The 25790-nt window shown below is 38.8% G+C and overlaps 2 protein-coding genes across 4 annotated transcripts; one reads left to right on the top strand and one right to left on the bottom strand.

Annotated features, from left to right (window-relative positions):
• Nucleotides 1-804: 804 nt before the first annotated feature.
• LOC139979901 (uncharacterized) lies at nt 805-9403 on the bottom strand. Of its 2 annotated transcripts, XM_071991112.1 has the most exons (10): nt 9135-9401; nt 6603-6728; nt 6048-6100; nt 5317-5461; nt 4737-4856; nt 3992-4177; nt 3125-3830; nt 2686-2820; nt 1888-2137; nt 810-1382 (listed from the first exon to the last, which is right to left on the bottom strand). In XM_071991112.1, the coding sequence occupies exons 1-10, from the start codon at nt 9306-9308 to the stop codon at nt 869-871; spliced, it is 2409 nt and encodes an 802-aa protein (XP_071847213.1). In that variant the 5' UTR covers nt 9309-9401; the 3' UTR covers nt 810-868. The 2 variants fall into 2 exon arrangements, with proteins under 2 accessions (XP_071847214.1, XP_071847213.1); XM_071991113.1 differs by lacking the exon at nt 6603-6728 and having other exon boundaries at nt 805-1382; nt 9135-9403.
• Nucleotides 9404-11202: 1799 nt separating this feature from the next.
• On the top strand, nt 11203-23510 carry LOC139979735 (electron transfer flavoprotein-ubiquinone oxidoreductase, mitochondrial-like). Of its 2 annotated transcripts, XM_071990801.1 has the most exons (13): nt 11203-11355; nt 12568-12693; nt 12974-13126; nt 13896-14054; nt 14494-14612; nt 15416-15493; nt 16502-16648; nt 17127-17192; nt 18211-18429; nt 19203-19368; nt 19915-20097; nt 20574-20795; nt 21224-23510. In XM_071990801.1, the coding sequence occupies exons 1-13, from the start codon at nt 11322-11324 to the stop codon at nt 21385-21387; spliced, it is 1836 nt and encodes a 611-aa protein (XP_071846902.1). In that variant the 5' UTR covers nt 11203-11321; the 3' UTR covers nt 21388-23510. The 2 variants fall into 2 exon arrangements, with proteins under 2 accessions (XP_071846902.1, XP_071846903.1); XM_071990802.1 differs by lacking the exon at nt 11203-11355 and having other exon boundaries at nt 12599-12741.
• The last annotated feature ends 2280 nt before the right edge of the window (nt 23511-25790 follow it).

Below are 25790 nucleotides of genomic sequence, written 5' to 3' on the forward strand. Positions count from 1 at the left end.
GGAAATGAACTTGAGAGTGGTTGTACTTGTAGTTCATAGTGACAAATAGTTGACTTTGTAGCATATTAGATGACATTACTGATGACATGTAGCTAGGCTATAATGCCAGATTTAGAGGTGTTCAATATGAAGAGGAACTTTGACAACGGCAGTCTCCCTCCCCCCCCCCTCTCCCACCCCTCTCTCTCTCTCTCTCTGCCCTGAAAAAAATCGCGCGCGCATGCTCATGGATTCGTCCTAATAACGCCTCAGTTTAAAAACTGTTTTCATATGGAAGAAGGGTCCTCTAAACAGATGGATGGATGAATGTACCATGACGCATGGGGTCAATGTCCTCGTTTTTTTCAATTTTATACATCCAAAGATAATTAATTCGACAATGCCTCCTTTGTAAATCGAACTGGGCATACTACAGGCTCTGAAATAAATATATAGGCGTGCCGCTTTTTCGCCTGTAAGTGGTGGGCGCCTTTACGTGCATTGTAGATTTACTTTTGCCTTTAATCATTATAAAATTAGGTCAAGAGGGCATAGGGAGCAATAAAAGGAGATGAAGCCGCACAAATTCATGAGAACAAAATACAAGAGAAAAAAAAACAAGAAACGACACAGTTTTTATTAATTTATTTATAGCAGACTGATACAAAAAAATTTTGGTTAATAAATTTTGGTAAATAAATTTTTGGTAAATAAATTTTTGGTAAATAAATTTTTGGTAAATAAATTTTTAGTAAATAAATTTTTGTTAAATAAATTTTTAGTAAATAAATTTTTGGTAAATAAATTTTTTGGTAAATAAATTTTAGATAAAAAAATGATTAATAAGTTTTAGGTTTTGGAAAAAAAATAAAAAAATGTAACATGACACTCAATAGAAAAAATGATTTTTAAACAATGTAAGAGAAAGGAAAAGCAATGTTTCTTCGAGATTCGGGTAGAAGAGACCGTTTGGAAGATTTCCGGTACCCGTTAGTTGTTCGGTTATCTCGTTGTGAAGATCGCAATCATTCAATGGCATGTCGATGTTGACGGTTTCGGCGATGTCGTCGCCAATGTGAGCGATACATTCAGAGACGGCAGGAGTGGGCTCGTCCAGTTGGATGTTAGCGGCGTCACCATTGGCCAGTGTTGCCTCATTGATGGAAACGGCAGAAGGAGGCAAGCTGATGGAGGAAGCAGTGGATGAGGATGCGAGGCTGTCGGAGGAGGCTGAAGAGGACGAGAGACTGTGAGATGAGAAGTCGGCTGATGTAAGAGAACCGTCATAATCGTCTGATAGGTAAGTCGAGATGGTCTCATTGCTGCTCATCTCCGATCCAGAGGCACTGCTGACGTCATCGTCACGGAGTAGAGATGTTATGTAGCTCGCACTTATGGTGGATCTACAAGAAAAGGTACAGGTTCGTTATGCGCAGAATCAATTAAGAAAACACGTTCAGTGGAATCTGATACACAGAAGGAGGAAAACGAGGAATGAGGGATTATTTCCAACACGAAATGCTTTTATTTTAACACATTTCCAGCTCACTAACTACTGCAACATGCACAATTACAGAAATTCGGTGACAAACAACCCATTCCTAACCCCCCCCCCCAACCCCCAATCCACACAAGAGCAAGCTTCACGCTTCCCAAGTTAAACCACAATGGGTCTTGACGAATATCGACAGCTTGGTCCCGACAGTCGAGTTATAGAGGGTTTTGTAAGACTTCTTTATAGGAGCTGTGTGTGGTAGGCTTTAGTGTGGTTGGTATCTTGAATATATAATATATTAATTTAGTGAGCCAATGATTTGATGTGCATCTATACCTATTTGGGAACCTTTGGGTTTAACCCTCCCCACCCTGTCGTCATCCCTTTATCGTGCCATCACATTTCTATATTACCTCTGTGTCTTCTTGCCATACTTGCTGAGAGTGACGTCACGTTCCGACAGACATCTGTCCAACATATCATCACTGTCTTTCGATTTCATCAGATGACTGAGCCAACCCTCAGAGGCAGACTTTTTGAGAAAGACCTTCATCCTGCATGTAACCTCTACACCAGTTGACGAAGATGAGTTTCGCGGTGTAAGCAGGGGAGTGACAAATATCTCGGTTTCTTCGGTGTCTGTGTCGCCGGTTTTGTCGGTGTCTACCAAATTTAAAATAAAAATTGTTTCCTTTTTATAAATGCAAAACGGCATGTGGACACTAGGATGGACTATAAGTAGTAAAAGTAATTCAGAAACTATCAAAAGTTCTACTATCGCGGTATCAGTACTAGCAGCCTTATTTATTAACTTTTGGCATGATATCACGCCATCTCATTATTTAACTTCATGAATGAGCTCATTTACATAAAATCAACAAAAAAATTCTCGCAGTTAGGTTGACCAATGTTGAAGGTCTGAACTACTTTATTTAGTAGGCTACACCATAATTCCAGGGGTGGATCCAATATTTTGGAATGGAGTGGTTGTGGCCCTGAGGTCGTCGAAGCCGACTGCCATGCATGTGGTGGTGTGTGGCCTTCCCAAGATAAAATAACGTTGGAAACGTGAAATATGAATGTTCTATAAATTAGGTCTACATGCCTACCCTGGGTTCTAATAACTACTCTAAATTATTTGTGTGGGTCGATGGGTCCATGGATCCGCGCCTGAATTATTCTTGTTAGTTTAATTTTGTTAATAATCTTACCAAAGTCAACGGAGGCAGTGTTGTTAGTCGCAGAAACGACCACATCAATGCAAGAAACTCGTCCAGATGGTTGAGAGCAGTCCCTGGTTGCAGTTAGTTTGAGGCACAGTAGCAGGCTTATGATGGACATTAAACCTGAAGAAAGACAAAAGAAGTATTTCAATGTCAGCATGGCCATCTTCCGTATAGGCTATAAACACGTGACGATGGAGACTTGGCCAATTTCCTTTGAAAGAACGATGACCAGTTCCTTCTCCAAATCTCAATAGGTTATTGTCACTCCACCTCTAAATCGAGATGGAAAAATACCAAAACATGTACTCACGACATGTAAAGTGTGTGTCTTCTTTCATCAATAATAGAACCCCCCCCCCCTCCCCGACCGCTCCTTCAATAAAAAGAAACCACATTAAATCTGGAATTTAAGAAATAAACCTACCAATAACACTGTTGGCGAGAGCAGACAGTAGGATGGTTCTGTTGATGTCATAGAGGGCGTCCTTCAGTTGATAAGTCTCCATGTCAGGTTCAATACTAGTAACTGTTGACCAAGTCGTATTCCATCGATGATATATTGATTTCTCGATTGGAATCCGGTCGAAATAACAGAAGCTATGAACGAAAGCTGACAACTCATCGACATGAATGGTAATCATATCAACAAAGGATAACCACAAGTCTACCCATGGTGCCAAGATGTGAGCGATGTATTTGATGGTAGATACATATAGGTCAAAGGCATAAATGACGTAATAGAGACGATCCTTCAAGGTGTAATAACCATCGACGATAGCTGACCACTTTGCTTTGTGCAATTCGAGATTCGCCAGTAAACGTTGGACTTGGAGATCAACTTCTCGACTGATTGTAGCGATGCAGCTCCATATGACGTGCATGAGATTGTCTAACATGTAGTTGACAGATGCCCCCATCGTATTGCGAATCAATACAGCCAGAATCTTGGTCTGTGCCCGAATCTCATTTGGTAACTCAGCTAGCGAGATCTTGTTTCCACTTCCAAATTCGATGGATATAGAAAGGAAGATCGACTCTTGTGTGTTGAATGCAACAGCTTTTTGGTCACGTGAGATGGACTGTGGGTCGTTCAGTGTTCCTTGAGAAGAGCTTAGAGTGCACTGCGTCGACTGATTAAGTAGAAAGAGGTTTAAAAATGTTTTTTTGAGAAGCTATTGGTTATAAAGCATAATATTATTACATAAAGTGCTGATTAAACTTGCTTTATCTGAATATTTAGGTCAAGTTATGTGGTGAGTTCATTAGGCTATATAAAGCAATGACGTCATACCTTACTCTCACTAAACACGTCATGAGAGATTTTACTGCGGTGTAAGCTGGTAGAGTGCATGCATGGTTGTTTCGGGAGCTGGTCGACATCAATATAGCACTGAGATTTCTCGTCAAAGTAATTCGGGTCGTCAGTGATATCGTTGGTCGGTGACTGGATGAGAACCAAGTACTCCTTTTGGTCAGCCTGAATAGCGATTAATAAAAATCTAGCGTAGAGAATCCTTCTTGTAATCAATTCCAAGATATGGCCTATACTGACAAATGTACCCATATTGTCGCGAACTTCGGCAATCCTACCCTCCCAAACCCACCCCTCCCCTATTCCCTCTTTATTCCCGACATGTCCCATGTCCATATTGTAGACTATAGTCATAAGCGAGCGAAAGAGTTATTTCAAACAATTAATTGTATAATTGTATCTTACTCCAATAGATGCAGGGAAGACGTTTATCAGCGCCCAGTTACCAGTAAGATTTTATCCCGACTTAACTGGTTTACGGTTTTCACGTAATAATGTGAAGTCCACATGTCTTCGCCTCAACTCAACTTTCCGGTTCCGATTGAGCTGTTTCAACTTATCACCTGCTGCCCCCCCCCCACCCCACCACATTCCCTCGTCCCCAGATATTCTTTACCTATTTTGTCAGTCTCCTATTAAAATGAAATGTAAAGAAAAAGAAAAGAACATGTAGTACAATTTGCAGGTCTGAGTAATAAATATAATAACATATTTCCACTCTCACTGTTATTTGTCTATGTTCGTTGTCATCAACAGCCATCTCTGGAACTAGCAGAAACTGGTTGGTCCTGATGAAGTCTTCACCAAGTGGTGGCCGTGGACGCATTCTCACTGACGTAATTGTCTAACAATTGAAATGGTTAAAGAAGAAATGTCACGATAAAAGCACTATTAAGCCATATCAAGCCTGACCATTCTAAATCATGAATGTGGTCATGTGACTATCACGTGTGTTATGGCCATAGTGCAGTACATCTCTATTTTTTTTAAAGTATCTGTATGTATAGGAACCGTAGAGAAATTTTCATATAAAAGGGATATAACATATTAGTAGTAAGAAAATAAAGTGTAGTATATACTTCAATCTGATCGATATTTAGAATCATTTCTGTGGAAAATTTAGCAATTTAGGAATAAAATAAAACAGATTAAAAACAAAAGAAAATTCAGGATTTTCTCAAATAACAAATTACAGTTCTTATTACTGGTATGTGGAACTATTCAGGCTGACCTCACCATTCGTTGTTATGGGATATTACCTTCAAACCCCGCATATTGTATCGGGTCGCACAACCCAAACCTACCTCAGCTTGTTTTACAGTCCTAAATTTGTGTTTCAAATCTAGTTGGGCAAAAACGTCCAGAGCACCAGCGTCGGGTAGGTCAAGGGTCAAGCGGAGGTCAAAGGATTGATTCAGGAATGGCTGTTCAAACTCATAAAGAGAATACCTGATGGGGGAGGAGGGGGGGGGGGGGAGAAGAGAAAGAATTAAAGCAAGAAGTTTAATAACAGAAACGAAAATGAAGAATATGACAGACTGGCAAAATTTCTCTTTTTCTAACATATAAATATAAGCTGATAAATTGATATCTATTTGGTAAGGGCCGGTATATGATGAAGCGAGCATATCGATATGTATTTTTCTTGAAATGATGGCCTATACATTGTGAATTCATGCCAGTAAATACAATAAGGGTTCCGGGTCAGTGTTGGGGAACAAGGGAGAGTTTCTTGGATAGAATCGTAATCGACAGGCAAGAACATTGCCAAGACTACATTCAAATCATAAAATTAGTATAAAATCTATTTTAAGTGCAAGAGCAGTTAATTTGTTATTGTAGATAATTTTAAAATGCCCAAAAATTCGATATCAGTTTTAAATTCCTCTTATAGCGTTCGTGATTGAAGGGGTATGAAGGGGCGTGGTAGGTGGGTGAGTGGTTGGGATGGGCAAAGCAAACCACAGTAATGTCTCAGGTGTACTGCAACTATTGCACTTTAAGCACATACTCATATTCGTAACTTTATACGTACCACAGATCATGCCGGAAATCAAAATCCGAATTCATTCTGTTGTTGACCGCCATCTACCAAAATACAATGAATCATAGTACGCTATCAGTCACGAATATTAAGGATGATAACCACATTTACTAAGTCCCAGCCCCATCCTCTTACCGAAATGTTAAGAAATATACTGTTGGTTACAATCTTAGGATTTAGGTGAATAAGGGTGAAAAAAAGATGAAGCAACGAGCAACAACAAAAATGTCTACAGTGCTAATAATTACAAAGAAATTGAGTGATTGAACATAATAAAAGGCCATTAGGCACCACCCCATGCCCCCCCCCCCGCCCCTCGCCCTACAAGGGCGCGCTAGCTCACCCTCCATCCAGACATTTCTTAAGGAACGATAAGTTTGTGCATTTGTATATAAATCCTAAAATAGCGCAGTGCTACTAAAATATAGTACATATGAAAAGCATAGAGATTAGATATATTACAAGGGAGATTGACTTTTTTGAAAGTTATATAGATGTATAACAGTTTGGCTGGATAGAAACGATTGAAAGAGTATAAAGACCTACCGACGTTGGTCTGATGGGATACTGAACAAGAGATAGAACATTGTCAAAGGAGATAGCCAGAGGTCGAGGAGGGGAACATGTCTTACGAGGATCGTTGCAACATCTCACATTCGTAAGGTCCAAGGCCTGATGTCAGAAAATGAATGAATTAGTGAGTGAGTGAGTGAGTGAGTGAGTGAGTGAGTGAGTGAGTGAGTGAGTGAGTGAGTGAGTGAGTGAGTAAAAGAATGAAGTGAATAGAACAATGGATGCATACATGGATGAATAGAAGGAAGGATGGGTGTATCTATCAATGAACGGACAAATGAACACACAAACCGATGAATGGACGAAGGAAGTAAAGCAATAAAGTAATGGCCTAGTATCAGAAAATGAAATGAATGAGTGAGTGAGTGAGTGAAAGAATGAAGTGAATAAAACAATGGATGCATATATGGATGAATGTAAGGATGCATGGGTGTATCTATCAATGAACGGTAAAAATGAACGCACAAACCGATGAATGAACGAAGGAAGGAAGTAATGAAAAAATAAAGTAATGTCCTATTGTGTCAGAAAATGAATGAAAGAATGAATGAGTGAGTGAATGAATGAATGAGTGAGTGAGTGAGTGAGTGAGTGAGTGAGTGAGTGAGTGAGTGAGTGAGTGAGTGAGTGAGTGAGTGAGTGAGTGAGTGAGTGAGTGAGTGAGTGAGTGAGTGAGTGAGTGAGTGAGTGAGTGAGTGAGTGAGTGAGTGAGTGAGTGAGTGAGTGAGTGAGTGAGTGAGTGAGTGAGTGAGTGAGTGAGTGAGTGAATGAATGAATGAATAAAGTGAATAGAACAATGGACGGATGGATATATGGATGAATGGAAGAAAGGATGGATGTAATAATAAATGAACGGAAAAATGAACGCACAGACCGATGAATGAACGAAGGAAGTAATGAAAAAATAAAATAATGGCCTGGTGTCAGAAAATGAAATGAATGAATGCATGAGTGAATGAATGAATGAATGAATAAATGAGATTGTACATATTAGTGGGTAAAGAAGTGAGGGAGTGAATGAATGAATGAATGAATGAATGAATGAAGTGAATAAAGGATAGATGGATATATGGATGAAGAGAAGAAGGATGGATGAATTATTGAACAGACAAACGAACGAACGTTATTAACGTTACATTAGTGAGTATACACAAGAATAAAATCAAGCTATATCCCATCCTCGTTCTCCTTCTACCGCCCCCCCCCCCCACTCCCCACGTTTCACCACACAGTCACAACGGATGGAGTCAATGAACCAAGTTGGACTTTTTACTTGAATAAACAATGGCTCAGGTAACTTTCTTGATAGGCGTTTTGCACGGTTACCTACACTGATTCAAGATACGATATACAAGAGAAACATAATTAACTGACATACTGATAGCCATTATACAAACACGTGGTACCATTTGCACTCATATATGGCCTTATCATTCGTTCCCATCTATACCTTTGAAGAACCCTAACCCACATTACCTCTCCCCTCCCCAACCCACACACGCTTACCTTCATGCAATATATAAACAACTGTTGCAAACGTATCCAAAAATGTTGATAAAATTTAAGAAAATAATTATGGATGACTTACTCATGAAATACAATTACTTCCATGCTTGATTGTGTAACATTATCAATCGATAATTCATCAACGTTCCTTATTGTTTACATATTGTTGAACTAAATGTATAAGCGATGGAACGTAATATATAAAGGCTGGCCTCAAAAGTATATCGTGTTAAAAGTTATAAGTCTAAAACTTTCAAAAGTTACTTTTTTGGGAGGGTGGGGGGGGGGAGGGTTCTGACCTTTAAAATTACTCCCAGATATTAAAATAGCATTTCAGACTTAATTGTTATAATAGTAAATGCAATGCTTGCTTGAACAGTTCAAGTTTGTACCTTAGTGACTATTTCTTGACTATCTAGCATATTTGGGGGAAATACTGCTAACATAATGAGTTTGAAATAAGGTGTGTATATCCAACTCCATATCTCTACGGCTTTATCTTTAGTAAGGCACAAGAGGCGGCAATGATGTATGGAACGCCAAAAGGATAATGAAAACAAATGATGATAATGATATATAATTCAACGGTTATAATATACAAAGGCACGATGATACTGTGTAAGTAAACGATGATCACATTGAATTACGTGATGAAAATGTAAAGGACACAACGATAACATAACAGTGCATGATAATAATGATAATATAAACTTATATGATAATGCTAATTGCGTACAGTAAATAAAGAGATTATGCAAATCAACAGCATTAAATATATCAATATTAAGGGACTGCCTGGCTTTCCTTGTGGAACCAACTTAGGCTTAAATACGATGAAAGGGACCTACTTACAAACAGCATGAATAACATGCACTTAAACATGTGTAAGCTGAAAACAATTGTAAATTATCTTGCAGAGCAGGCGCCTCCCGTCCCCTCCCAACAAGACCTAACCTACTTTGCATACAAACATTGACCGGAAGTTGAAGTTACTCTCACCTTGTGGAGGTTACTGGTTGCGTTCAACGATGGTTTCAACTCGAGACGAATCCTAATCCCATCCGGAGTGACACGTAAGCACACGTCAGGGACAGTTATGGCAGCAGAACCTCGCGGTCCCACCGCCAATAACAGGAGGAAGATCGCTCCAAGGATTGAAGTGAAGCGAATCATTCAAGGAATTTATCCAATAGAAGTAAGCTTTAGTAGCGTAGATTGCAATGCGATGCGTATTAATGCTGAACTAGTCAACTAATGATATAGGGGTTGCTGTGTTACCGAGGAATAATGTATTCAGGTATAACGTATGTCGTCACACAGCCCAGGTGACCAATCAAATTGCATATTGAACAAACTTGCGTGATATGCGCGTTAAATGTTTTGTGTAAGTCGCTAAGTTACCAGGACATATGACGCAAAAGCTCACGTGTTATACGCACTAGCATTTACCGGAATTTATTTTCGTCTTCCATAGTAATATACAAGGCGTTACATTATATGTCGAGCGCGTGCATTATATAGCGATGACCTGCGCACCGGCAACTCTTTACGCGTATACGTCCCTTTCACTGTTATATACTGTACACAATACTTGTGCATATACGGTTACCGCATGCAGATATCGGCGCTACGAGAGCAGTTCAAGGCTGTATAGCCAGCTCGGTGCTCTCAAGTATTGTGTTGGCTTACACATGCATCGGTACGTCATTAGCTAATGCATATGCATGATAGGGCCTAATTACTATGTACGTAGGGTGGATGTGGGAGGGGAGAATATCAGAAGTAGTTCTAAACTCTATACAAAGTCAGCCTCAACTCGGAAACGAAATCAGCGTGATTTTTTTTTACACCCATTGACTAGTTGACGTTAGAAGGATAGAGGAAGAATGATGACAACAAAAACACTTCTAAACCGGTGACACTCCGATTTTCGGATTGATCTTTCTCAGTCCATGGTTCACGATCATGACTATAGGAATCTTTCATGCCTCTATAAGTCGTTTTCACCGATCAAATAATTAAAGTCCGAATAGAGGTCATACATATTGAACTGTGGGATCGAGATAGCCCCCCCCCCCACCCGCACCCACACCATTGCACATCTGCCATCTGACTGGATTATTCACGAGTCCAGTGCACATTTAACACATAATAGGTCAGATCTGAGAGATCATGATAGGTCGAAGAGGTCTATTCACTACAGGTTTTAGTTCATCACAATGGCAGTAAGGAATGACTATAACCTAGTTGTTTGAAGACAAAAATATGAACATACATCATATCCAAATCTCCAAATCATAAATACAAGCGATGCTTCCGCCGGCGACGAAACTACTTGTCAATAGTATTTAAGCGTAGATAGTGACACACACAAAATGCTAATACAACTGTACCCTATAAACTGACCAAAACTAATTACAAAACTTTCAGTGTTTTGGCGTTAATAAGTTTATTGCCAATCGTTGTGTTCAATCACGGCAAGGTTTTCATGATTTCAGGACTGAACAATACAGTCTTCACATGTCAGCGATGTTTCCGATACATTGAACAGATTCTGAATTTGGAAACGGTAACCATGCAAAATTGTTGGATGGAGACTATCACCTAGGTTTACCACGCCTCCCCCTTTCAATTCCAATGATTATTTCATAAAAAAAAGGTGATCGCCCTCAACTAGTTGTGTAACGAAACAAGCTTCAAAAGTTCTAGGGAGTAAGAAAGTAATCACACATGCCCAAACTTCAAACCATTTTGCTGCCATCCGTAAAATATTTTCCCTGGCAATGGGTCATCCAATTAAATCTAAACTTGGAGAGTCTTCAAGAACTTGAACTGTTGAATGAACAGAACATCCATAAAAATAGTTTTGGTAAATGTTAGCAAATGTTCTTGTTTAGGCTCCTAAAAAGAAAGAAACATGACGGATTTTGACTAGTTGTCAATGGTTTGTCGCAAACGTTCTTGCGAAAATGATATTTCTCGAATATTAGTCAGCTATTTATAGAAACAGACGGGCATTACCAATTCCTCATGACTTTTCCCGTGAAGAGCACCTTCAACAAAAGGGATGGCGCTATACCTTAACTGCTTAAGAAATCTGTTTGATGTTACACAAGGTAGAGTTAGGTAATATACGTATTGCGCTACATTAGCTAGTTCTGCAAGAGAGATTGTAAACAAGCAATAATGTCTTTGCATTTGCGAAAAGTCCTGAGGCTCGGTAAGTAATTCCAATCCATTTCTATTTGTTTATTGTTTAAGTGTTAATTTATCAGTGAAAATTGCAGATCGTATCGGTTTACTGCATCTATGAGCATTATTGTATGGTTGAATTCATAACTTAATCGACGTATCACAGCCTAATTGACAATTAGGCCAACGTACAGTTAGGTTAGGCTAAGCTGTAGGTTTTCTTATGTACTGGCTAAGGATAGTCAAATTTAGTTTGAGAAGCCACATTAACTTGTCAGAGATATTGTTTGTAAGACCGCAGACCTATTCGCCAGTCATATTTTTTCTGTGTCAGTCACTGTACTGTCTGGTAGCAAGGGGAAGAAAACAATATTGGCCGTGGCTATTCTTACGACTAGTAGTAACAATTATTTATAAACTATTCTTACGACAAAGGCGAATTCAAGCGCAGTAAAGTAAATAAAGCAACTGCGCATGTACTAGGGGTAACCCTAACTTTAACCCTAAACCCCAATCCTAACCCTAACACTATCCCTAACCGGAAATTATTGTTACTCCTGGTCGTAAAAAATAGTACTCCTGTCATAAAAGTAGCAACTGCGCATGCGTAATCGGAAATTATTCTTACGAACAGTCGTAAGAATAGCCACTTTGAACAATATTTCATTCACAACCTTGATGGTGAAGAAGGAAGTATGCATGTTTGTTACAAGTTACATACTGTAGGCTAGAACTAATTTGTTAGACTTATTAATCAGTATAACTATTAGTCATCATTCTTCTTGCTGCATGGTGAGCAACGATACATGACTATTTGCTCCATGACCAATCAATTGCTAGGGTCTATCAAATTACTGGAGCTTTTCAAACTATAGCCTAGGTATATAGGTCAATTGCTACCTTGGCGTAACTAAAGACTCAGTAGCCTTTTGCAGATCTAACAGGTTAGGTAGGTCTATGGATAAAGTCAACCACTTTTGCCCTAAACGTGATTATTATTAATCATTTTCGATTCAGAACAATACTGCAGACATGTTGAAGGGTTTTGTTGTCAGTGACAATTTAACCACATGACTGGGCATCTGGCTGGCTGTCTTTTCATCAGTAGGTTAACCAATCATTGCACTACCGTCTAGTTATTCCTACTATAACAACTCTCTGAATCACTTAACATATTTTTGCGGTAATCTACAGCATCAACATATTTTTTATGTGATTGTTTTCTCCTCTCTACCATCAGCTCAGCTGCACAGGGTTGCTTCTGTAACCTGTCCAAGACCCTACAGTTCTGAGGCTTCTGCAGGCCCACCTAAAATAACTACACATTACACCATAGTTCCAAGGGAGAATGATCAAAGATGGAATGGTTTGTAAAGAATTATATGATCACTGTTCATTACGGTTGGAATGAAAGGTATAGCAAGCTAACTACAAATAACTTTATAGTTCATGTGTAGCATGCTGTCTTTCATAGATTCAAATGCAAACAAATCAGTATTGACCTACATAGTATCCACTTTGCTGCACAACTATCTTTTCATACACGTTTACTTCATCAGTTTTCCTTACTTTCACGTCGCATATTAATCCGATCTTGGCCGTCTATTTCATTTTGAAAATATTATTCATACCTTCTTCTTTTTCAGAAGTCGACATGGAGAGGTACGGGGATGAAGCAGACGTGGTCATTGTGGGAGCAGGTCCTGCAGGTCTTTCTACAGCCATAAAATTAAAACAGCTTGCAGAGGAGAAGGGTACAGAATTGAGAGTTTGTGTGGTGGAAAAAGCCTCAGAGCTAGGTTGGTGGCAGTGTATTTTATCCATTGTATTGCAAATGTAAAAGATATTTATCTTTTCTTTAGTCTTCTCTTGTAGCAATACATTCAATCTGATTATATGTGTTCAATTTAAAAAGGACAGACTCCTTAGGAAAGAAATGAAAAGCTCAGGAATAAAGAAGCAAGATTGGAAATCTCGTGAACCAGGCTGAGTGAGGCTGACAGTCCTCATAGGATTTTACCACACAAAAATAAAACAAATCAAAGAGTACAAAAAAAAGAATGAAAAATGCTACTAGATGTTTAAAACAAGAGTAAATGAAATGAAAGACATCAACTTGTCCTTTCAAGGTAGATTACCCTTATGTATCAAGAGTTCTTAGTGTACTCTTCACAAACAATGGTGGGAAATTGCTGGTACTAGCAATCATGTTCATGAGAATTCAAGTGGGCTTATCTTTCCTTTATGGTAGTACATCATTGTGCTAATTTGATACCAACTTTTGTACCTATTATTTAGGCAGACAGGAGAGTCATTTGTTTTTCAATCGGTTTTGCATGGATAAGAAAACTTGAGAATCTCAATCCTGAAAATCCTTTTCTAACCTTCTATCCCGACAAGATGTAGTTTGAAAGCCTACAGAAGGGAAAGTATAAATTAAGGAAAGTTATCTTGACTTTTTCATGGCTAGTGTAGTTGACATCAGTCATGGAAGGCCCATCTGACCATCATTACCTCTGACAAAAATAGGAAAGATTTAAAGTATGCTTCTCACTTTTCTCATTACAGGGGCTCACACATTATCGGGTGCTTGCTTAGAAACACATGCCTTAGATGAGCTGATTCCAGACTGGAAGGAGAAGGACCATCCACTGAAGACACCAGTCAAAGGAGATAAATTTGCATTGCTCACAGAAAAATATCGAATACCAATCCCTATGTTTAAAGGTAAAGCAATTTGTTTAACTGGTAAGCTTTGATATGAAACCGTTCACCCTCGTCCATCCGCCTCCTGCCCAGCCATTGCTCTTCTCTTTCACTCCTTCCTAACCAAGTATCCTCTCATCTAAGCCTTCCTCCTCACCTAGTCCTCTTTGTGTGCCTATAACCAAAGCGCCTCTCGTTGACCCAGACAACTCTGATCTCAGTCCTTGCTATCTCCCCCCCCCCCCCCCCCCACATCCTCCCAAATACATTTTGCCTTGCTTTGAATTTATATTTAAGATTACATTTCATTATTTCATTATTTATTTTTTCACTTCCGTATGCTTTGTATTTTGTAAAATCTTTACGATAGATTCTCAATAGATCTGCCATAGTTTTGAGATCACTAGAAGTATTTCTGCAGAGTACATCGCTAAACGTTTGGTATCCTCTAACCGTACAGGTCTTCCTATGTACAACCACGGCAACTATGTGGTCAGGCTTGGAAATGTCGTGAAATGGTTAGGAGAGCAGGCAGAAGAACTGGGTGTTGAAATTTATCCAGGGTATCCTGCTAGTGAGGTAGATTTTCTCTTCTTTACATGTTGAAGTACGAAACAGAATCATTTTCTATGTTTGTTGAAGAGTTCTTCAACTTACCTTTTCCATCTGTGACTAAAGTTATATATATCAGAAATGGGTGTTATAAATATTGCTTCATTATAAAGATATTAATATCATATTTACTGCTGTTGGATGCTGAAACATGTTATCTGAGGTGTTAGGGAATTTCATTGCTGCTTAATAGCTTAGACTGTGCAGCGGTGACACAGTAGTGATTATTTCATGAGGTACATGTTGTCTGTTAATAAAGTAGTTGTTTATCCTTTGATGAACATCTGATAATTAAGGGTTCTGTACACTTAAGCTATAAATAAAGATAGTGTTTGTTTTGCAGGAATACTGATCTTTGTAATTCAATATCATTGTGTATACACACAACTTGGTCGTGATCTGATAAGTTTGTTTTCAGACATTGTCTGCTATTTACCATTAATAAAACTTGGTTAATGGTCTCATTTTTATACAGTGTGTGAGGTGTTTATGTAAAATAGATATTAAATGGTACATAAGAGCAATCAAGTGAGGTTTCCATAAAATCAGTGTCTGTGGTAAATGAATCTACAAACTTATCAAGTAAATATTTACAAAGGTTTGTGAAATACTGTTGACATAAGCAGTTGAGCTAGAGCAGTGATGCTCAGATTTGAATTAATTTTTTTAAACTGGAGAGATGTGTCTTGACTTGAAAGTCTTAAAGTATCTTCTGTTATCACCTTGCAAAGAACAATTCTTTTCACGTATCTCTTGATGCATATTTTCAGGTCCTATATCATGAGGATGGTAGCGTGAAGGGTATAGCCACCACTGATGTTGGTATAGCCAAAGATGGTTCCCCTAAGGTGAGTCCCATGTATGAGGTACTTACAGGGATAGTCATGGGGTCAATTTGTTGGAAGAGAAACAGATACAATGCATCCTGGTAAAAAAAAAAATGGACGAAAGTAAGCCAATTATACTTTGTCTCTTTCACATTCAGTTCTACTACTAACCATGAGAGGGAATGTTTTAAAGCATGTGTTTTGTAGATCTTCAAGATTTGGTAGTTTGGAGAGTACCATACTATTAAAGTAAAAGTCAACTTCCATTCAAAGTAGCCTGCAACTGATCTCAAAATGTTAACACATTTCAAGTGAGCTGCATCCAGGACAATTTAGCCACATCCAGGAGAATGTAGCCACGTCCAGGACAATGTAGCCAAGTCCAGGAGAATGTAGCCGCGTCCAGGACAAGGAAGCTGCATCCAACACAAGGTAGCCGCATTCAAGACTGTAAAGTTGGCCGCAGACCTGACAGCCAGGCTGAACACCCCTCGACTGAGACTCAACCATAGTCAAATGGAAAGTCATGGATAATCAGGCGGGTTGTTTGTGCTAAAGACTACCAAACATTGAGAATTTACCAGTTTTAAAACTCAACATTTATCATCTTCTCAACTACCGGTTGTCAGTCTGTGGCTGTTAACGTCTGAAACTACCCGGTTTTTTAACAGATGAAACCTTTCACAGACAAGGAATCTTGCTCGTGGAGAAAACAGACCCCGCCATTGACAGGAATCAGTTCTTGTGTGTGCTTGTCAGTCTTCCATTGTTAGTGGGTTATCTGTAGGGTTGTGGGTCTTCAAATCTTAATGACTATTGAAAATTTAGTTTTTGACGTTTCGAGGTGAGCAAGGTCGTGGTTGTTGAGGGGAGTGTGTAGCCGTCTTCACCGCATGAACCTACTGCTTCTGTTTTCTGACTGTATGGTACTTATTCTGTTGCCTTTCTTAGATTGAGAATGCAAACTTTTTGAATTTTTATGTATTTATTTATTTTAATATATATATATATCTTTTTTTTTCATTTTAGGGGACTTTTGAAAGAGGAATGGAACTTCATGCAAAAGTTACAGTCTTTGGAGAAGGTTGCCATGGTCACCTGGCAAAACAACTATACAATAATTTTAACCTCAGGGAGAACTGTTCGCCACAGACCTATGGAATTGGTATTAAAGAGGTATTAGCTGCTCATCATGTCTTCAGATCTACGGTTAAAAATTGTTTGCTTAATATATTTGTTTTTTCAATATTTCTAAAAATTCTGGTGTAAGTTCTATGTTAATTATTAATCTAATTATGATTATTATTATTATGACTGAAATTGAATAACCACTTTCCAGTTCTCATTGGAATTCATCTAGCATATCTTTAATTTTTGGGTTCATAATTAAATGTAATTAGGTCATTAACAATTGTGTCAAGTGTTATAGCTTCTGCACTAGATTTTATGTGCCAAGTAGGCTAAGCCAATGAAACTGGTGGAGGCCCTCGTTTAATTTTCAATCATTGTTTTCAAGAGTTGGTACATTTTCTATCAAGTATTTTAAGTAAGTGTTTTGGCAATAATGCAACATAAATGTTAAGGTCAATATGTTGCAAAACAAGACTGACTTGTATCTTACTTTTTTTTCTTCTTTTCACTTCTTTATTTTTAGGTGTGGGAAGTAGAAGAATCAAAACATAATCCAGGAATGGTTGAGCATACAGTTGGTTGGCCACTGGTAAGACTCCATTCGACTCATAAACTGTCTTTTTCTTAAAGATTTTAGTCAAACTGGCTTTATCTGGGTCTTCCATTAGTTGCAGTGAAGAAGCGTCTGTTTCGGTGAAAGTAAATTTGCAGGTTCAACAACGACGAATAGTAGAATTGACTAGGTATCATATTATTGAAACGAATAATACAAGAAAGAACAAACCTTTCCAAAGCCATCCAATTTTGTGAGATGCATATTTTCTAAATACTGCGAGAGAATTGCAGCGGTGACTGCAAATTGTAACATTGAATACAAGGTGTAATAATGTATATGAACTGTAAATGTGAGGGTTGCAAATCACCTTAGAAGCGAATGTTCTTTCAAATTCAGTGATAGCTGATTGTTTAGATCAGTGGTTCTCAAAGTGGTCCCCGCCGCCCCCCTGGGGGCGTTGGGAAGTCTCAGGGGGCACTACAGGATACAAGGGGGGTAGGGGGGCATTGGCACTGATTTGGGGGACCTGACGATGACGACTCAACACTGCAGTGATTTAGGGCACAGTAAGGCATCCAGGGGGTCTGGGAGCCAAAAAAATAACTACTGTTGAGAAAAAATTCATCATCTTGTAGGGAATGTAGGCTACTTTTTAATTCCTATGTGTATATATTCGGACGATCTGATTGCTCGCTTGAGTGGCCGACTATGAACGGTAGGTCGAGGGGAGGCGGTAGGGGGAGGGGGGCATTGGGACAGTTCAAGATGGTTGAAGGGGGCAGTCGTCTAAAAAAGCTTGAGAACCACTGGTTTAGATGTTGTAACAACACTCAATCAACCAATTTTGTTTCCGAAAACACCCTGAGAACTATACTATTGGCAGTACAGTAGGATGTTTTATATTTGAGAACTTTGGAGAAAGATTTTTGAGAATTTATTTTTCTCCTATGAGATTAGAAGTAACTCTCATTATCTCTAGTAAGCATGATGGTAAGACTCTGGAACTAACGTCGCTCATAAAATGAATCGTTGATTTCCATTTCATCTACAGGACAGACACACCTATGGAGGTTCCTTTCTCTATCACCTCAACGAGGGTTCCCCGCTAGTGGCTGTGGGCTTTGTGATTGGCTTGGATTATACTAACCCTTACCTCAGCCCCTTCAGAGAATTCCAAAGATTCAAGACACATCCATCCATCAGACCTACCTTTGAAGGAGGCAAGAGAGTAGCATACGGTGCCAGGGCACTTAATGAAGGGGGCTTCCAGGTGAGATCTTTGTCTTTGTGTGTGACGTATGTAGTGGTGGGATGCAGGGGAGGGGGTAGGTGGGCAGTGGAGGAATGTAGTAGTCTGGTTGGTGATTCACTTAATGATGAGGCTTTACAAACAAGGTCTTGCTATGTGTGGTTCTCTTACCACCATGGCCAATCTACTGTATGTGTTTGAGGTGCATAGGAAGCTGATAAGATACAGTAGAAATTTGGAAGTGAATTACAAACTGAATAGCTTCAGTTTATTTTTGTTTTCATTTAATCCTAGCCATAAGGGAATCTTTTTATTGGTGATGATGTGTATATGTGTGGCACATATGTATGTTACACTTTGGCAACACAGTAACATGCAAAGGATGGTTGAACTTCATGCTTGGTATGTTGATCCATTGTAGCTATTTGAGGTCAAACTAGGTCAAGGTCTGAGAATCCTGTAACCGGGTGAAGTCCGAAAATAAAACCATGATTGAAAGTCATACCTGATATGTAGGTCAAAATTAGTGTAAATACTTTGCTGAGCACTGGAAGTCAACATCAACAAAAGCTAGAAAACATCTTGTGCAGTTTTACTATTGGACTGCTCTCGTACAAAATATGACTGGACAATCATAAAGCCTATTGGCTTTCTGGTTATTTTGCTAAATGGTGTTGGGTATCATCCAATTTTATGTGTGTTTTTGGTCATACTGTTTCAATTCTAGAAAAGCATAAAGACATATCTTTCAAGATGGGTATTTATGGAATTAACTAATCGTCGGTTTATTTCAGTCGGTACCCAAGTTGGCATTTCCTGGTGGTGTTCTGGTAGGGTGCAGTCCTGGATTCATGAATGTCCCAAAGATTAAAGGTACCCACACAGCAATGAAGAGTGGTATTGTGGCTGCAGAAGCAATCTTTGATAAACTGACTGCTGAAGAACCAAAACCTGATACAGGTGAGACAAATAAAAAAAAATCCTGGTGGATTAATTCTTCCATTAAAAACGGTTTGATCAGTTATGTGGACCCACTGTGCCTTCAACATATTTTCACACTTATAGCAGATTTCACAATGAAACCAGCACACTTGATATTGAGAATGTGTGGCTAGTTCTGTAATTATCCGATGCTATTTGGGAATTTGTTGTTTTATTGCTAAACCTGCTCTAAACAGACAGAGGTATGACGCTGTACCCCATAGATAAAGGGATATGTTTTGTATTTGAAGAAATCCATTGTGTTACAGGTTCCCTGTGAATTGAAGAGTTTGCTTCTTCCTTAATTGTCTCTGAAGATTTTGTTTAGACAATAATGCCAACCAGGATAGGATGGATGGTTTTGCCCCCCTCTCCCCCCCCCCCATTCTTGTCCCACAAAGAAATCTCCCATCCCAATCTTTTTCTGCATATTTAGAACTCTTTGTACCTCATCACCGTCAATTGCTCCTTTTCTCTTTTGGCATGTATTCATGTAACATTCTGATTTTCTTGCATTCGCCTCAGGTCTTCTCGTCAGTGAGTACGAGGAGAGATTAAGAAGCAGCTGGGTCTGGAAGGAACTCCAGTCCGTCCGTAACGTTCGTCCTTCATTCCACAGTCCCCTCGGTCTCTATGGCGGTATCATGTACACCGGTTTATTCTATGTGTTCGGACGAGGCAAAGAACCGTGGACATTGGCTCCTAAGCGTAAGTCCATGATAATCCCCCACATGTATTACAATGGCAGATGTTAAAAATCAAATGCGTTTTGATATATGGATATGGAAGACCAGAACAACTTGGTTTGAGCTTTGCTGCAGTTACGATTGTAATCAAAATGTTAACAAAGCGCTGTAAAGGTTTGATTATAGAATAACTTCATGTGAGTGTATGAAACGTGATATGAATGCTCAGCTCACTGTATCCCAAAAGGAAGTTATAATTTGTATTAAAGCAGGATTCTGTTAGGTTAGATATCACAGATTTTTCGTCTTATAAGAAACAATCACCCCCCTCCCTCACCCCCTCCCTCCCTCACCCCCCAAAGTCAGATCCGGCAGTAGGTTATTCGAAAATGTAACCAATAAATCACATAAAACAGTATCTAGCTATGTACTACCAGTAAATGTATTATTGTTATTATTATGATCCATTTTCTTTCATTGCATTTATTTTTATTTTAGACAAAGACTCTGAGAGCCTTAAACCAGCCACAGAATGCACACCGATAGAGTATCCAAAGCCAGATAATGAAGTGACCTTTGACCTGTTAAGTTCAGTGGCACTCAGTGGCACAAACCATGAGCACGACCAACCGGCTCACCTGACACTCCGAGACGACTCCGTCCCAGTCAATAGAAATCTTGCCATATATGACGGCCCTGAACAGCGCTTCTGTCCTGCTGGTGAGTCAATAGGAAATCATCAAGTGTGAATACCCTAAGAAAAACAGAAATAATTTCGATTTTATATCCATAATTATATATTTTTTAGTCTCAGGACATTCAAGAAAAGACACGACATCTCAGAATCTAAATAGACAATTTGAAGCATACCAATTACTTAAATGTAAATTTTATATGTAATTTTCATCTACCCTAATGCTCTGTCTGAAATAGGGGACTCGGGGAATATTGGATGAAGTTAAATGAATTCCCATTTTCATAACATATTTAAGGAATAATGTAAACTTCAAGAAGGGGTTCGCGGCAGCATAATTTGTCCCTGGGGTCTGATGTGGCTGTCAATGGCCCTGGTCGTATAAGTGAGTGATAAAGTAGAAATTAATTGAAGATATCGATGAACATAAATATATTGTTTAATCTTTTTTCAGGTGTCTATGAATATGTACCAATGGAAACAGGTGATGGTCAGAGGTTGCAGATTAATGCACAGAACTGTGTCCATTGTAAGACCTGTGACATCAAAGACCCCAGCCAGAATATCAACTGGGTAGTCCCAGAGGCAGGAGGCGGACCAGCATACAATGGCATGTAGCCACACATGGGTTAGGAGATACCTCATTGAACCTCACAGAGAAATGAAATCACAAGATGTGTGGAGGCAATATATGCATAGGGAGATGATGGAAAGGATAAATGCAAATAAGGAAATGTGTAATGGCTCCATAAACTTCTCAAGTAATGGTTCTGTCTCCTCAGGTTCATTCTGGACAGGTTCGCATTCCTTCTGCAACATTTGAGGTGACCGGCTCACTGTTTTATCGTTATCACTGAACTTCTACAGTGGGTTGCACGATCATGTGTTATATCTCTTGTAGTGGTTGGGATTTCGTGGAAATTACCAAGTTGAAAATGTTGAAAGTAGCTAAAATTTTATGAAACAATGCAAGGAGACAAAACAAAAAAAAGCAGAAAGGAGAAGAAAAAGGGAAAAAAATGAGCTGGACAAGATTGGCCATGTTGTAATGACCTTCGTCGCCTGGATTGCTTATCTACTTATTTATGTTTTCTTTGATATTTTTTTATATTTGCTGGGGTTGGTCCATGCAGACTGTGAAAGATTATGACATATGAAAATGTGGAAGTGTTTGAGAAATAATGACAAGTGGATCACTTTCGGCTAATGAATCACAGGGGGTATCTCTCTCTTTCTTGAAGTTTAAAGAAGATGAAAAAGATGTGAGTCATAGAATTGTTTTATTAAAAATGCGAATAGCTAGCTCTTTTACCTCAGGTTCGGATAACTTAAATACCAGGACAGATTGAAGTGACAAACTCCAAGAAATTGGAAACAAACATTTGGTGTCTGATACATCAGAAATTTTTGAAGTCTAGCTTGGTTGTGAAATATTGTATGATCTTGGAAAACTAAAATAGATTAAAATTTTGAAAACTTAAAGTGACACACACTTATAGCCAGTATGTTCTAGATGTGTACCAATATTAAAATAACGAAACAAGGGAACATGTCAGACGTTTATAGTGCATATCAAACGTGAAGAACAATTAATGTTGATTAATGTTGAAAATCGTCTTACGATGGCAGCAGGGAAAATAGTTTGTTTTGCTGAAATTTTTATTTGTTTTAGCGGACCAACTGATGTTGACATTCTTCACTGGTAACTGTAACACCAGTTGGGGGTGTGGGTGGCCCGGTAAGGGGATGGGTTTGGGGCATATATGAAGCACGTGGAATTTGAGACTAGAAGTATGAGCTAACAGTGAGTTTTCACATTTGAAATGGTTCTCCAAGTTTTGATGTCTGTGAGTTTCTGCGAAGGCTCGCTGTCATGTCGTAGTAATGCTATTCGGATACTTGGATGAAACAAGATTTTACACGAAAGCTGTATATCCTTACCCAGTGACTGTAGTAATTTCATAAATGATATGTGCTGTTAACTTTGTCATCAACAAACTTCTGAGGGGTGAGCTGTTATTTTAAATATTAATCTGTTCTCTTTTGAGGCAGATATTTTGATTATTCATATTAAACTTGATAAGAGCCAGTATTCATTTCAGGGAAGTTTCAATGCCAACCTCTGTGGTTGTTTTAATATTTCTGATATTTATCTCTAACTTTTGTGAACCTTTTTAATGAACCTTTTTTGGGGTTTTGTGTTGACAGTGGATATAAAGATTAAGTTTTGCTAACGTATCCTATGGTATTTGCTGTCTGTTAATTGTTAACATTAGCACAAACAAATGGAGTTATAGCACTAACCTCTGACCAAAAGGGCAGCAAAGTGACATTGATACAGGGTAAATGTGTTTTTTACATCATACGCACCTCGTGATTGGGTTTTGGGGCTAGATCAGATTAACGTCTTGTACTGCATTCTACCAGGAGATGAGGGGTGTTTGGGGTTGGGGGAGATGGTAACTTACTCTTGTCATTATTAAACAGAATACAGGGACAAAATCATTTCTCCCTTTTATAAGTTAGTTGAGGCATTAAAATGATTTACCACATTGTCTCACCCTTGATGTGATGCAAATGAGTAAAAAAACAGCTCTACTTTAACTCTGCAGTGGAGGCATAGAGTGAACTTCCCCGTCCGATAACTTTGGTATATGTTTGAGGTGTGACCTGCCTTCAGCTCTTTGAATAAAGAAATATTTAATCTGTATATTGTATATTTCTGAAGTACCCATTTTTGGGATAATAAACAAATACGAAAATGAACCAAATTACTTCCTACTTTTCTGATTTTCCTTTGTCAAGTATGACCAGCATAATTAAGCAAAATAATTTAACTTTAAATATATAGACATAAGGAAAGTGAAAACAAGAAAATCCTGACAAATACCAAGTCATCTCAGTTCTAGGTTCAGTGCCGGATTAATCTAGCACATGCTACGGCTCGCATTTTCAGGGGCCTGCGCGAAGTGCTTGCAATCTATCAATTCCGATTCACTGACTCTACACTTGCTCTATTACTATAGTACTATACTGCCTTAAAATGTTATGAACGACTGGGTGTCTCAGGTAAGCGATTTTAGCCAATTATCACCTTCAAGTCGGGTTATTATTTAAAGACTGTAATTAATGTAAGTGTGGTATTCATGTGATATATATCCGACGCATAATTACGAAGGTATTTGAAACTGGACTCAGAGCCACTGCACAAATATGAAAACTATATGGAACGCTCCCTCGCTGAATGCATCAGGCCTCCCACAAGCTTATCCTGGCCCTGTCTAGGTTCCCTATTGTCTACAAAGGAAGTCTTTGTTTTTTGATTTCATTGACTTTGTGTGTGCCGATTTTGGTTAGGTCAGTTGTTACTATTGTTTAGAAGAGAAGATATGAATGGGTTGGGGGGGGATGGGGGTTTTGGCGGGGGAGAGCACTTACCCTACTAAAGATCATATGAATAATGTATCCGAACACATAAACCAAATAGTTCAAAAGAATTCACTTCGTTTTTCGTTAGTTTTAATGAAACTTGACTAATCAAACAAGTGAATTGGATTCACTCCTGTCGATTGTCAAGACAAGTTGATATTTCCCAATTGGCGGCTTCCTATTGGACATTAAGATGTACTTTGATGACATCCCCGTCAGTTTGTCGTAGTGTCACAACGGACAAGACAGGGGGAACTAAAAATGGTATAAATTCGGTGCTATTTTGTTATCAGTGAAACCAGTTCTGCTTATGAATGCAGGTAAGCTACTATGGAACGGAGATAACAACATCAAAGGAGACAACAACATCAAAGTAGACAACAACATCGAAGGAGTCAAAAATATTATAATAGACAGCATAGAAGTAAACAACATAAAACATTACCATTTCGGCCTTCCACACTCTCATTGCGCCGATCGCGTAATTTTTTTTCCTAGGAGGGTTAGGGGTAATTATCATATATAGGCGTATCCAAACCCTAGCGCGTGCGTGTTACCCATAGACACTCGTTACTCATCGCTCGTTGTAATACACATGTGTGGGCCGGGTGTACGTGGGCAGTATGTACGTTGTACAACGCAATAGATCTCCGCTGTACAGTTTTACAATGCAGTTTGCCTTTTTGGCCATGGATTACCAAGTGAGAATTGAAGAAAATAAGTGAAAGAAATACAAATTAAAGCGCGATCAAATCGTCACCCTCAATATATATCATCACATAATTATTTTTCATTTGTACAATTAAACAATGATGCAAAGCAGATAAAGTACCGAATGACTGATAGTTCATAAAAGCAGGCTTAAGTTTGTATGTAGGCCTACTATATTAGTACCATGTACATGTTACACTTTACCGTAACATTAAAGTTTACCGTGAAGCTAGAAATACATGTAATGTAGGCTAGCAGATTAACATTAACCAAATCATTAAATTAATGTCAGTCGCGCACAATGATGACGACAGATGAAATCCGTACATTGTGTCTAAAATCTGGGTGAGAGAATTACTTAAGTAAATGCAATTGTATCGAGTAACTTTACATCTAGGGCGAGATTCCAGCTGAAGATTGGCGCAAGGATTGTCAGTCGAACAGGTCTCCATTGTTGCACGAACGCATATACGTATATATGTGTGCAAAACGTGAATCGCGTCGCACACACTGTATGTACGACTACTACTACTAGCTATAAACTTTATACGAGTAACACGCAAGCGCGAGGGTTTGGATACGCCTTTATATGATAATTACCCCTAACCCTCCTAGGAAAAAAAATTACGCGCGCCGATCTATGCATGCGGTAATCATATGCACAAGTATTGTGTACAGTATATAAAAGTGAAAGGGAGGTATACGCGTAAAGAGTTGCCGGTGCGCAGGTCATCGCTGTACAGTGCACGCGCTCGACATAAAATGTAACGCCTTGTATATTACTATGGAAGACGAAAATAAATTCTGGTAAATGCTAGTGCGTATAGCAATTTAAGGACGTTAATATTAACAATTTCGAGGAAGCAATAAACCTTGCGCAA

Source organism: Apostichopus japonicus, chromosome 14, assembly GCF_037975245.1.
Source record: "Apostichopus japonicus isolate 1M-3 chromosome 14, ASM3797524v1, whole genome shotgun sequence".
NCBI lineage: Eukaryota > Metazoa > Echinodermata > Holothuroidea > Aspidochirotida > Stichopodidae > Apostichopus > Apostichopus japonicus.